This window comes from Chelonoidis abingdonii, chromosome 2, assembly GCF_003597395.2.
Source record: "Chelonoidis abingdonii isolate Lonesome George chromosome 2, CheloAbing_2.0, whole genome shotgun sequence".
Classification (NCBI taxonomy): Eukaryota; Metazoa; Chordata; order Testudines; family Testudinidae; genus Chelonoidis; species Chelonoidis abingdonii.
This window is the reverse complement of record NC_133770.1, coordinates 299,886,016-299,900,113: the sequence shown is the minus strand read 5'-3', so window position 1 is coordinate 299,900,113 and position 14,098 is coordinate 299,886,016. Positions and strand designations below refer to the sequence as shown.

General features: G+C 49.3%; 1 protein-coding gene across 2 annotated transcripts in view; it reads right to left on the bottom strand.

The window, feature by feature from the left end:
• Positions 1–14,098, bottom strand: part of ARHGAP39 (Rho GTPase activating protein 39) — a 277,564-nt gene that overhangs the window by 82,920 nt on the left and 180,546 nt on the right. Inside the window, exon 5 of one of the 2 annotated variants that reach the window (XM_032790990.2) lies at positions 13,214–13,306. The exons of the other annotated variant lie outside the window; for it this stretch is intronic. Within the exon in view, the coding sequence (XP_032646881.1) occupies positions 13,214–13,306 (93 nt within the window). The remainder of the gene's footprint in view (positions 1–13,213; positions 13,307–14,098) is intronic. 2 annotated transcript variants of the gene reach the window in all.

Genomic DNA, 14,098 nt, shown 5'->3' with positions numbered 1-14,098 from the left:
AGGTCCTCGGGAGAGGATGCCAGAGAGAGGGAGGTGTAGGAAAAGGAATGGGAGGGGGAGAGATGCAGTTACAAGGAGCAGAGGAGGATGGGTAGGTAGGAGGAGAAGAGAGAATGATGGGAGGAAGAGAGAAAGTACGAGGAAGACGGGTGGGGGGGTGAGGAGTATCTGAGGGAAATGGTGGAAGCTGCATTGTCTGAGTTTGGAACTAGACAGGGATATGCACAGTATGGAAGGATCCTACCCTGACCCTGAGACGTGGGGGGAGGGACTGGCTTGGATCCAACAAGGCTCTCCCAGCACTAATCTCGGTCAGTCTGTGGAAGGAGAGGATGACAGGGAAAAGACTAGCTGGACGGGGAAGAGGGAAAGGCAAGGAGGAAGGGGAATGAGGTGTAGCATGAGGAGGGGAAACACCGCAAGGGAGAAACACGCGTGGCTTTTCCTGGCCTAACTTTCATGCTGTGACCTAGGAAGAGTTAAGCAGGCTGCGGGGAGAGACATCCCATTGCAGCACACAGGGGAAAGTTCCTGACTAGCTGGAAGCACTGGGGTGAAGCTTGAAAGCGTCAGACCCTTTGGACCAGCCCTGTGTGTGTCCCAGTCAGCCTGAGTGCAGCGAGCCTGGGCTACCAGTCCTGGATGAATACTAACAGCGATGAGAAGCCACGCCGGCTTTGCTATCTCTGATCTCCTTTACCATCGCTGCCCCACACTCCCAGACACTCGCCACTGGCTCACAGCCCTGGATGTGACCACAGCAGTGGACAGGCAAAGCCACTTGGCATCACAGACTCACGTTGACTCAATCCCCCTTGCCCAGCCAGGGACACTGTCCTTGTCAGAGGTCATGTCGGAGCAGAGGATCTCGGGAAGTTTTTCCCCAGCAGGCAAAGCTGAGCCAAGTCAGCAGCTCTGGAGAGATGGTGCACTGCTAGGGGCGAGTGCACTCAGCACTGCACGCAGAGATTTCGCTGGCGAGATTCTTCAAGCTGGCTGCCATGGAGAGGCCCGTGGGCCTTCACGTTCAGCTTGTCTCCTGCTTCCTGCGCTGGGATATTTGATGCTTATGTCCCACAAGGGGATCTGCGTGATGGAATACAGAGTCGGCCAGCAACACACACAGGGCGCTCAGGGTCCAGGACAAACAGAGAGACTCCTGCTAGTTACAAAAGGAGAGAGGAGAGCAGCCAACTAGATGGAAATAGTAGAAATATGAAGAAGAATAATGCAGAACAGGCACAGAGTGTTCAATAAATATTCCTGATCTGTATTTGGGGAAAACAGATGTTAATCTCATCATCTAATACACTCATGGAATGGAAAGAGTGTCATCTGGAGGATATTAAAGAGCAGCTACCGAAGTTTGATCTTTTGAAATGAGCAGGCCCAGATAACTTATATCCAAGAGTTTAAAAGAGCTGTCTGATAGGTCCACTCAGGAGCCAGCTGGACCATTACTGTTGCTTTTCAATACGTTTTTGAGGGGATGTTTCAGAAGACTGGAGGAAAGCTTATGCTGTGTCAATATTTCAAAACGGTAAATGAGATGACCTGGGTAATTAGAGGCTGACATCAGTCCTGGGCAAGATAATGGAGCAGCTGATATGGGACTCAATTAATGAAGAATTAAAGGAGGATAATATAATCAATGCCAATCACCATGGGTTAATCGCAGAAATACCTATCAAACTAACTTGATATCTTTTTGTAATGAGATTACAAGTTTGGCTGATAAAGGTAACAGAGTTGAGGTAATGTACATAGACTTTTATAAGGCATTTGACTTGGTACCGGAAGACATTTTAACTAAAAAACTAGAACAATATAAAATGAACATGGCACACACTGAATGAATTAAAAACTAGTCAATTGATAGGTCTCAAAATGTAATTGTAAATGGGGAACCACTGTTGAGTGGGTGTGCTTCCAGTGGGGCCCTGCAGGGATCGCTTTCTGGCCCTCTGCTATTTAACATTTTTATCAATGACCTGGAAGAAAACTAATAAAGTTTGCAGACGATGCAGAAAGTGGCAGAGAGGTGAATAATGAAGAGGACAGGTCACTGACACCGAGCAATCTGGATCCCTTAGTAAGGTGGGCCTAAGGAAACAATATGTATTTGAATACGGCTAAATGTAAACATATACATCCAGGAACAAGGAACATCGGCCATATCTACAGGGCGGGGAACTCTATCCTGGGGAGCAGTGGCTTTGAAAAAGATTTGTCAGTCATGGTTAAGGCTCTGATTGTGTCATGGAGGTTGCAGAAGTTACGGAATCCGTGACTTCCAGTGACTGCCCTGACATTGGGGGAGTTCCCGGGAACCAGCCACTCTGTAGTGTGAAAAACTGCTGACTGAATGTGCTACGTGGTGTGTGCTGAGCATGCTGAGTAACATCTGCTGAAGTCAGCAGCGCAGGACCCCTGCAGCAGCCCAACCTCCGCAACTGACCGGCCACCGGTGCCTGCCTGGACCCCCGAGCTGCCCAGCCACCGGTGGCAGAGGGACCCCAGAGCTGCTCAGCAGCTGCTGGAAGGGGACCCCACAGCTCTCCAACCAGCAGTGGCAGGCGACACCCCCCCACCCCCCAGCTCCTCAAGGCAATGGGGACCCTGCAGCTCCAAGCTGCTGCAGGTGGGGGAGGGGCAGGGTGCTGGACTCTCCTCCCTCCCCATTTTGTCAGGGATGTTTTAGTAAAAGTCGGAACAGGTCATGGCTTCTGTGATGTTTTGTTTCTTGCCCGTGTCCTGTCCCTGACTTGTACTAAAAATAACCATGACACAATCAGCGTTAGCCATGGTGGGCAACCAGCTGAACTTGAGTTCTCAGTGTGACACTGTGGCCAAAAGGGCTAATGGGAGCCTTGGATGGACAAAAAGGGGATTCGAGAGTAGGAGACTGGCACTCTGAATTTGGCACCGGTTTGACCACTGCTGGAATCCTGTGTCCAGTACTGGTGCCCACAGTGCAAGAAGGATGTTGGTAATTGGAGAAAGTTCATAGAAGAGCCACAAGGATGATTAAAGGATTAGAAAACCTGCCTTAGAGTGAAAGACTCAAGTAGCTCAATCTATTTAGCTTCACAAAGAGAAGGTTAGGAGGTGATCTGATCACAGTCTATGAGTACCGGTATGGGGAACAAACACTGAATAACGGGCTCTTCAGTCTAGCCGAGGAAGGTCTAACATGATCCAGTGGTCAGAAGTCAAAGCTGGACAGATTCAGCCTGGAAGGAAGGCGCACATTTTTAACAGTGAAGGGAATTAACCACTGGAACAGTTTTCCAAGGAAGCTCTCTGCATCTAGAACAGGACTCAAGTGCAAGTCTGGAGGTTCCTCAATAAGAAGATGCAGCCTGCAGAGACTTCAAGTCCCAGCATGCAATGTACCCCACTGAGCTGTGTGGAAGGGTATTTGCATGCTGGGGATCCACATATTCTGTAGCCTGCTTCCTCCATATTAAGCATAAGGGTAACTGCAGTTTCTTCCAGTTGACACTGATCAGCCACAGCTTTCGGGGTCCCAGCCCTGCTCTGTGCCTCAGTTTCCCCCTCTGTAAAATAGGGATAACATCCTCACCCATAAGGCTGACTAATGTCCGCTTTGTAGGTATAACAAGCTATAGAAGTGCTTACTGTTACTTACTTATAACTCGCTATGATTGCCAGCCCCTTTGGGTGAAGTCACCCTGATCAAAGAGAGAGCATTTTCTGTTCAGGGTTTTAATATGCTAGTAGGATGGCTGCATTTTGGCTGACACCAGGGATTGACCCACCGTCTTCCAGAGCTACAGGCAGGAGTTGCTACAGCCTGAGTTACAGAGCTGGACTCCCTAGCCAAGGGCTGTCACAGATCTACATCTACCCAGTGGGGAGACACATCCTACACACACAGACCAATGAGTTACATTAGCTCATAACATTTCCAAAGGGTGTGCAGAGCTGCTGCTAGCTGAGCATTAAGACCCCTGGAAGCCTTCAGAGACCCTTATTCTTGCCCCCAGCCCAGCCCAGAGCTGCAGCATAAGCCCTTGACGCTCAGTAAGCATGGCAAGCTTTTGGTGAACTTTAACAGAGCTCTGGGGAATGGAAGAGCAATTCTCAGTGCACTCCGCTGGGTGAGCAACAAATCTGCCATGGTACAGAGAAATCCAACGCTCCCTCCATGGAAACAGCTACACCGAGCACATACAAGGTGCCTTCACGGGCAAAGGGACGCGGAATCCAACTGTGGCCATTGGCAGGTCATGGCTGAAAGGGAGAGCTCGGTTTATGGAAGAACAATAACAACTCATTGCCCTACAAGGCCGCATCCAGAGAGATCTCCCAGAGCTCTGCAAACTGATATGCAAACTCTACCCAGGGACTGCTTCACTCTCCACTAAAGCGGAGTCGCCTCTGGGGTGGATTGCAGCAGTTGTTTAACAGTAAGCAGCCACATTCTGCAGGAGTGTTGGAGAGGAAGTGAACAAGACCTGGCCTGATGGAAAGCCCAGGGGAAATCTTAGCTCAGCAGTTTGTAACTAGAGTTGAAATGTGGCCAGGACGCCAACATGAACCCTGACAAAGGGGGCCACGTGATCTCTAATAACCACTGCTTGCATCTCATCTGAAAGGCACAACGTACAGCACCTCCTCCACCATGACTCTGTGCTGGGGCAGTGGTGTAACTCAGAGTGGAGAAAGCAGCACCTCTGCAGGGCTTTCTCTAGCGATCCCCCAGCCAAGTATGGCCCAAGATCTGCCAGGTAAAGGGTATGGCAAACAGCTCTCCTTGCTCTGGGTGCAAGTGGGAAATCTGCTGTGCTCCTTGGCAGCCGCAGTGGGACCTGCTCAGATATTAATAAGTGCGTCAGTAACAAACTTCCACATCTCCCCCTCTGCAGTGCCCAGAACGGACATCAGTAAGCAGCCCTACAGCCAGAGCTTGCTGATGGATTTGCAGGGAATGCTGCATGGCCTGTTTCTGTAAAGCATCTTACTGTACCAACCAGGTATGTAGCCATGGAAACTGCACAATTGTCAAAGCAGTGATTTGCATGCTTGCGATCCATCGCCTTGTTCAATGCTGCCCAAGGGCATGGCGGCTAGAGGCTTGCAGCTGATAGCTTGCTGACCACTCCTATCCCTCCTTATATAGTGGGGTGGGTGTTGGGGTAACATCGCAGCTCAAAGGCCAGACACATCACTAAAGAGATCACAGGCATCTCCTGTGCTTACTGTGGGAGCCAGAACACATACCATAACATGGGCTGCTGCGGCACTTGTTCTTCTGTCCTGACTGGCTACATTGGTAGGAGACTCCACGGTAAGAACACACAGGATGGCCCTGGCTGCGTCCCTTGTCCATGCCCAGCCCCTTGTCCATGTCCCTTGTCCATGCCCAGCCCTTTGGCCACCAATGATCTCACTTAAGGAGCCACTGCCCCTCCCATATCCCCAGTGTCCCACTGCATCATTCTGCACACCTCCAGCATGGGCTCTGCACACCATACACGACAGGATGGGAATGTGCGACACCAGCAAAAGCAATAACACAAATGTGTTCTGCCTCTTCCACCTGTGACTTTCAAAATTCTCAGCATTCTCCGAATGGAGAGGGGTAACTCGTGGTGTTCCCCAGGGGTCAGTCCTAGGACCAATCCTATTCAACTTATTCATAAATGATCTGGAGAAAGGGGTAAACAGAGAGGTGGCAAAGCTTGCAGATGATACTAAACTACTCAAGATAGTTAAGACCAAAGCAGATTGTGAAGAACTTCAGAAAGATCTCACAAAACTAAGTGATTGGGCAACAAAATGGCAAATGAAAAATTTAATGTCGGGGATAAATGTAAAGTAATAGCACATTGGAAAAAATAAACCCAACTGGGGTACATACAATATGTGGGGGCTATTTAGCTACAACGAGTTTCAGGAAAAAGATCTTGGCGTCAATCGGTGGATAGTTCTCTGAAGATGTCCACGCAGTGCACAGAGGCGGTCAAAAAAGCAAACAGGATGTAGGAATCATTAAAGGGGATAGAGAATAAGACTGAGAATATATTATGCCCTTATATAAATCCATGGTACGCCACATCTCAAATACTGTGTACAGATGTGGTCTCCTCACCTCAAAAAAAGATATTCTAGCACTAGAAAAGGTTCAGAAAAGGGCAACTAAAATGATTAGGGGTTTGGAGAGGGTCCCATACGAGGAAAGATTAAAGAGGCTAGGCCTCTTCAGCTTGGAAAAGAGAGACTAAGGGGATATGATAGAGGTATATAAAATCATGAGTGATGTGGAGAAAGTGGATAAAGAAAGTTATTTACTTATTCCCATAATACAAGAACTAGGGGTCACCAAATGAAATTAATAGGTAGCAGGTTTAAAACAAATAAAAGGAAGTTCTTCACACAGCGCACAGTCAACTTGTGGAACTCCTTACCTGAGGAGGTTGTGAAGGCTGAGGGGACTATAACAATGTTTAAAAAGGGAACTGGATAAATTCATGGTGGCTAAGTCCATAAATGGCTATTAGCCAGGAAGGGTAAAGAATGGTGTCCTAGCCTCTGTTTCATGCAGAGGATGGAGATGGATGGCAGGAGAGAGACTCACTTGATCATTGCCTGTTAGCTTCACTCCCTCTGCACCTGGCATTGGCCACTGTTGGTAGACAGATACTGGGCTAGATGGACCTTTGGTCTGACCCGGTATGGCCGTTCTTATGTTCTTTACAAACACTAAAAATTCAGCCCAATGATCCTCTCGGAGATGGGTCAGGATCATCATCTCCATGTTACAGATGTGGAAACCGAGACACAGGGAAGAAAAGCAACTCTCCCAAAGATGCACAGCAAAGCTGGGACAGAGCTGCGAATGGACGCCAGGAGGCCTGACTCCAGCCCTCTGCTCTGCAGCATGTACTGTGATCCTTGCACAAATACTAAGTCAAAGCCCTTGTGTTACATAAACTGCATCAGCTTCCTCCCCACCTACCCACATGTGCACAAAGCCGGGACTCCCACGCACTCCTGCGCCCATAATGTCAACTCTAAAAACAGCATGTGCTGGGGACGCAAGAAGTTCTTAAATTTAGAGGCTGTCGCTGTGATATAGCAAAGGCGGAACAATGAGACTCATTGAAATGCTACATTCAGATTGTGCTTTAAGCACAAGGAAACTAATTACAAACTAGGAGTTTAACGTCTCCCACCGAAAGGGGATGAGGCTGGATCCCACTCACTACACAGCAGCAATGCAAAGCATGGGGGTAATTACAAGAGTGCAGAGGGGGACGAAGTATTGAGCTAGCTGGAATGGTCTCAGCTGGTCCTTGCCTTCACGGCCCTATCCAAGCCAGCTCTTGCCTGTGCCTCTGCCCTGGGCTCCTTCCCTTGTTCTCCAGACTGAGCACTCTCCACATCCTGTTCACAACACACAGCCACTGACTGTTTGGTGTCCCCCTTGTGACACCTTGCTCTCTTGCACTTGGAATTCCCACCCTGATCCAGCCCAACATGACCAAACTCTCCTCTCCAACCACACACAACGCCCCCCCCCCCCCTTCAGCTTGTCACTGAAAGCTCTGAGAAGCAGTAACCTTCTGTATCTTCTCCTTTGCACTCCTCCATTCCATGTCATCAGAGTCTTCCATCCATGGTCCCCTGTTCTTACCATCTAACTCCCTTACTGCGGGGTCTAATTCAGTCCCATGAGCCCAGCTATTCCCTCTTTGCTGATGACTTGCCAGCCTTGACCTTTCCTCACTTGTCCGGTTGCACTCACTCTCAGAAACAGCCTCCTGGATGTCTTGAAACCTCACAAAGCTCAGTTTGTTTAAAACTGACCTGATCTTCCCACCAACCTTCTCTCTGCATCTCTACATCCCTGCTGAGGACACCATCATCCTCACCAGACACCCAGGATGTCAACTTTGGGTTCATTTCCCTTCTTTCCTGTCTTCCCCCACACTCTGTGCCTTCTGTTTCTTCCTCCCCTATTTCATCTCCAAGGAATGTCCTTTCATCTCCATCCTGACTGCTAAACCTTGGTCCATGCCTTAAACATCTCCTGCATTTCTCCCACTGGCCACAATGTTCTCTTCTTCTTCTCTTTGTCATCCCAAAACTCCAGTGATAAAATTACGTCTTCCCTATTGTGTCAACCACATCACCACCTCACTCAGGGCCTACAGTCCCTTTGTTATTCTGGTCCTTGTCTCCAAGCACAGCTTTGCTGATGCTCCTCAATCCTGTCCCACAGCCCCCTGCCATCCCAGGATGGGGTTCCAATTGGTTGGATGGCGGGACTGGGAAGGATGGTGGGAAAATATTTCGCAGACCTGTCAGAAGCTGCTGCGGCCAGCCTCGTTGGGAGAGGGGAAGAACAGACATGGACTGGGGGCAATACTGTATCTTATCATCTGCCTCCCTCTCATCTCCTCTTGGGCAGTGGAGCAGCCCATCAGAGGAGACAGGGGAGTTTACTATTCAGGGGAAGGGTCTGGGTGCCAGCACTGACGATGTTTTCCAGGCTCCTTAGATTTACTGAGGCTGGGTTTACCCAAGGGGCCTCAGGCTGTAGGAGTGGCTTGCATGGCTGAGCTTCCCCACGCACAATATCAGAGCTCAACCAACAGCAGGGACTCAAATGTGTCCTGTGAGTGCAAAGACCTGAGAATGCCTGAAACAAGAAAAGAACGTCTCAGGAACACAGGACTGGAAAGGACACCCTGGGTAATCACATCCAGTGCCCTGCTACTGCAGGCAATCCCAGCATACAACCTCAGGCATAAACTGAATAAGAGCATCTTAAACTTGCACCACTCCTCCTGTACAATTAAGGGTTGCAAAAACAGCTACTCTCACAAGTTCTCCAAGAACCCCTTATACACTGCTCCACTCACTGCTGCAACCCCCTCTGGCATCATAGCCTGGCGTTCTTGTCCCCAGGGCCACCTTATGACCATTGCTTTGGTCCTGTGACGGCTGTCAAACTTTTCCGAGGCCCAGCCCACTGGCCAGGTCACCTTTTCAGTTCAGTCTCCTTCCAGGGTATCAAAAGTCCAACTGCAAACCCAAATAAGCCTCTGAACCAATTCTTCTACCCCCTGGGGCTAGGCTGAAGTTCTCTGCCCTTTGCCCCCACTTCCAGGCCCTGCAGAGCTTGTCTTTGCTCCTTTGGATGAGCGCTGCCGCCCAGGGCTTTTCCCCTAGAGGCCCAGCAGATTTCCCCATTGCCTCCCCACCCTGGGGTCTCTGGCTGCTTCTCCCCGGCCCTATGTCTGGACCTTAATCTGCTCTAGTAGGTCCCCTTCAGCAGGCTCTTCTAAGCACCTCTCCTGGGCCTCTTCCCGACTGAGCCTCCTCTCCGGCCCTTCCACAGCCGGGCTCACTAGTGCTAATTAAGCCACCAGATCAGGATCAGCTCGGGGACAACTGCTACTGACAGGCAAGGCTGAGCCTGACTCCACTTAAGGGGCCAGTGACAGACCTCCAGCAAAAAGAGGTATTTCAAAGATAAAAACCAAACAGGAGAAACCCGTTCAGGCTGCTTGTACAGACAACGTAAAGAAACAAACCAGCCCAATGTGTGTCTGTGAAGCGCTCCGATGCTGGCCGGTGCTACGGATGTGCTAAGCAGCTATACTGTCACGGGGCAAACAGAACAAAGGGGATTCAATTCTATCTAGGGCCTAAACTGCTCAGACAGAAACCTGAGTGTTCTGCAAAAGTCTGGCCATTTAACCAGTTCAACTGTAATCAATGCACCTGGCACAGGGAAAACATGATGTAACCAGGCCCCTTCCTCAGGCCCCCTTGCTGCAGCTCTCCGCTGTCTCAGTAAAGGACCCTGAGCCTCCTGGATGCAACACCCGTGGCTTTTTATTCTCACACAGTTCCCACCACCAGTGATTTTATTTACAGCTGTACAGGTTTTCACTCCTCTTCCCTTTACAGAGAGTCTGCCCCAGCCTGGAGACCACCATGCCTCTGGCTGTTCTCTTCCCACCCCCCCCTTTCTCTGGCTGCCAGCCAGCCTTTATGGCCCTTGAGCCTGCAGGCCCACAGGTGCAGCCCATTCAGAGGCCAGGCACCAGGCTTCTCCCCAGCCCCAATCCATTCTACCTGATTGGGGCTGGCTGAGCAGGGGCTAATTAGCTGCCTTTGCAGCAGCACCCTGATACACATGATCAGCCCTTTTGCCAAACTGTCTTCCAGCTGAGAGCTAAAAATAGGCGGGAAGAACAGGTTGGACTTGTGCTTCCCACTACAGCACTGCAGGGGAGAAAGGTGCTGAATGCAGAATGGAATTTTAGCCCAGAAATATCAAATATGAGATATAGAAAAGGGAGGTATGTAGCCTATTTTTTGCCAGGAGTATTCGACCAAAAACCAAACAGGCCCAGTCTTTACATTTTTTTAAAACTTGTGAAATACTTGTACAAAAGACAAAATTTCACTTTAAAAAAGTGAGCGTGTCACTGTCCCCAGCTGCTCACTCACAGCAAGACGGGCACGCTTCTCGGAGCACAGGATTTTTTCAATGACTTGTGTCCGACTTAACAAGTGTCCTTAACATTCACTTCGAGCAAAACAGCTGCTTGGGAGAGTGTCTATGCTCATTCGACTTTTCCCTTCACTCCAAACACCACTCCTCACACTGAACACTCCTTCCGTAGATCCTGCCTGGGCTAGCGCTACAGCTGGTAACACATTTTGTAGTTATATAGAATGTATACATTTTGATTCATCAAATGAAAAACCAGAACACTTCAGCTGTCCTAGGACATCACAAGAAAAACTGAGACTGTCCCAGAAGAAGGTCCCATGACCACACTGATCCTGCCAACACCTGGGTACTTTACTCCCCCAACTAGCTCTGTTGAAGTCCATGGGGCCCAGGCAACTCACATGGCCAAGGTTTAAGGTATTGTTTATTCTATGAACCCTTGACAAGAGGACACTGGACCTGTGAGAGATGCAGATACTCTCTTCTGGATGCTCCCTTGTGATTAAAAATTCCCTGATTCGGCAAAGCATTTAAGCATGTGCTTAACTTTAAGTGCACACTGAAGTGCTGCATTGAACCAAGGCTTATAACAAAGATCTAGGAGACAGATGAGCTGAATTCTATTCCATCCTTTGCAACTGATTCACTGGGTGACTTTGGATCAGTTACTTCCCTCCTCTGTGCCTCAGTTTATTTATCTGTAAATTGGGGATACTAACAATTCCCTACCTCATGTGAAGGCTGCAGGGGGAGCAGGTTACAAGGCTAATTTATTAATGCATGTGAGGTGCTTAGATACGATGGTGATGAGTGCCTTCGAGGTGTGAATCAGCAAGCAAGACAAATGTTAAAGTGGAGAGATGCAGTACGAGTGCGGCCACAGTGCATGAAGTTCTACAGCACAGCATGAGACTGTCCTCAGTGGAAATGTGGCTGGTGGAGGCTAGATCCCAGCATGCAGTGCTCCTCCTTTATCCAAGCAGGCTGGCTGTATTTAAGCCCCACAAGATTTAGTCACAACTTAAGTCAGGGCTGAAGTGGAATTTAAGTGGTGTATCTAGGGGTCCCTGAGCTGGTACATGTCAGCAGGGTGAATTTCACTTTGCATGCTGGGAACAGGTGGCTTCATCTCCCAGACACAAGTGTCTCCTGCAGAACAAAGGCCCATCTCGTTTGGGGATTAATGTCCGATTTTTAAATGTCACCATTGTCAGTTCCAGCTAAGTTATTTGAGCCATAGATGGCCAGGACACAAGTTACTGTGCAATAATTCACGTGAATGGAAGGTGACGTGTCAGGCAAAAAGCTAAAGTTGAGCTCCACTAGTGCATGAATTAGGACACAATAAGTCATTTCCCGGCAGCCTCCTAAGGGGATCAGCGTGGGGATGTGTGGGTTCTACTCCTCGCTCTGCTCTAGGCTTGCCATCGGGTAACCTCTCTGTGCTCCAGCTTCCCCTTCTGTACAATGGAGCTTTGCCATCTCACGTGGGTACTGTGAGGGTTGGTTCACGTAGCGGGAGTGCTCCAAGATTAGTTAGGTTAGTCTTCAGCTGGAGTTCTGTGTCCAGTTTTGGAGTGTGGCTAGTGGTGTTGCTCCCCCTCTGACCTGCTCTTGTCATTAACGCAAGACAGACAGGGGCTGTCTTTAGATTCCACAGGAGTGAAATATTATAATGAAATAGCTAGTTAGCTCTCTCTCTCTCTCCCTCATGCTCCCATCTTCATCAGCTGCACACGCTGGCTCAGAGGATATTTGATAGAGATCATTTATCTGTCCCAAACACTTACCTTTTTAACACCCATTTCTCAGCATTAAAACATCAGGAAGGTTCCCCCTTTTAAAAAAACCTATCCTTGTCTTGTCAGGCCACAGAGAGAGAGCAGGACTTTCCTGGTGCCTCCCTTCCCCCATGCAGGTTTGCAGTATAAAAGCCAACCAACCCTAGATCAGGTTAATCTATCAGCAAACAAGGAAATCTAAGTCATGTATTTAACTGGCTCTGGTTAATTACACTCCCTTCCCCTCTACTAACTGGTACATTACAATAAATAACTAAACCTATTCAAACAGGTGCAAAGTAAAGATCCCAGCAACATCATAGCTGTAAAAACCTGCAGGCAATTTACCACCGAACAGCCTGCTCCCTGACTCAGCTCCAAGGTGGATAATGAAAAGCCAGCTGAGCCCACATTGGGGACTCAATAATGCTGCTGCTGATTCACGGTGTTTCATCCCCTTCCCGTTCACTGCATTCATCGCAGCCACCACTGCTTCTGCAGGCACATTTGGTTACCAGAGCATTTCCTGCCACTGCCAACTCTGCCCAAATGCTGTAAATGCCACTGAGCGAAGCACAGGCCCTGTCTGCACTAGGGATGGACACGGGTTGATGCTGGATCTCAGACAGAACTCCCCACAGTAGAGCCAATCTGGGCTCGACACCCAGTGCAGAGAGCAGCTCCATGGCCAGTCACGCTCTCCAAAGGCACCTCGATCCTCATTTGGCCCCCATCCACACCAATGTCCAAGTCACAGCAGAGGCAGGCCCCGGGGGCTTCACAAACACGTCTCATCCCTAGCGCAGGCACAGCCCAAATGAACAGTTAAGAGGATGGACAGAACCAAAGTGGAGGTGGAGGCTGAAAAAAGCAGGTTTGCTACTATGTCTAAGACAGGAAGGTGCTAAATGAACGGTGACATGGACCCTACCATCATGCTCTTCGATATAGGGCTTGGGTTTCTTTCTCAATTTGGATTTCTTCTTACTGTTCCTTTCCAGAAGCTCTTTAATGTGCTGAGTCACTGAGAAACAAACAAAACGATGAGGACAACAGAATGGAACACAAAAGAGAAAATGACTTCACGCGCAGAGAGCCCTGTTTTCAAAGCCAGCAGCACAGGGAGGCATTCTCGGATGCGCCTGGGTCCCTTTGGAACAGGGAGGGCAGACGGAAACACCAGCAAATTGTCTGGTCAGATTTCAGTCATGTGCAGCAGAGTCACACTGAGCCATGCCAGCCAGGTTCTACTCTCCCTCCACTGGGCCAGGCAGTGAGCAGAACCCAGGCCTAGGACCAAAATTTTCTGACTTGAGTGTCTGACGTCAGACATCTCAATATACACAGGCTGATTTACAATCACTTCTGTGTAGTGCCTAACTTCAGACCCTTGAGTTTGAATATTTCAGTCCATCTGTCTGGCTCAGGCAGTTATGTTCTGCTGGCCTCAGTTCCCCCTGCCGTCTCACTCCCTGCCTCAAACTGTCATGCTGCATTTGTTGCGTGTGTGGTTAAACAGCTGCTGCACTTGGTCCAGGTGCAGAGCTGGAACCCAGCAGCTCGAGGACCTATTCCTAGCCCTGCCACTGGATCACAGTGTGATTTTGGGCGAGTCCCTTCACCTCTCTGACACCATCTGCCACTAAAACCCTAACCCATTCTGGCACTCAGTGCACAAATGCTGCTTCTTAGTCTCTTAGATTCATAGACTCTAGGACTGGAAGGGACCTCGAGAGGTCATCGAGTCCAGTCCCCTGCCCTCATGGCAGGACCAAATACTGTCTAGACCATCCCTGATAGACATTTATCTAACCTA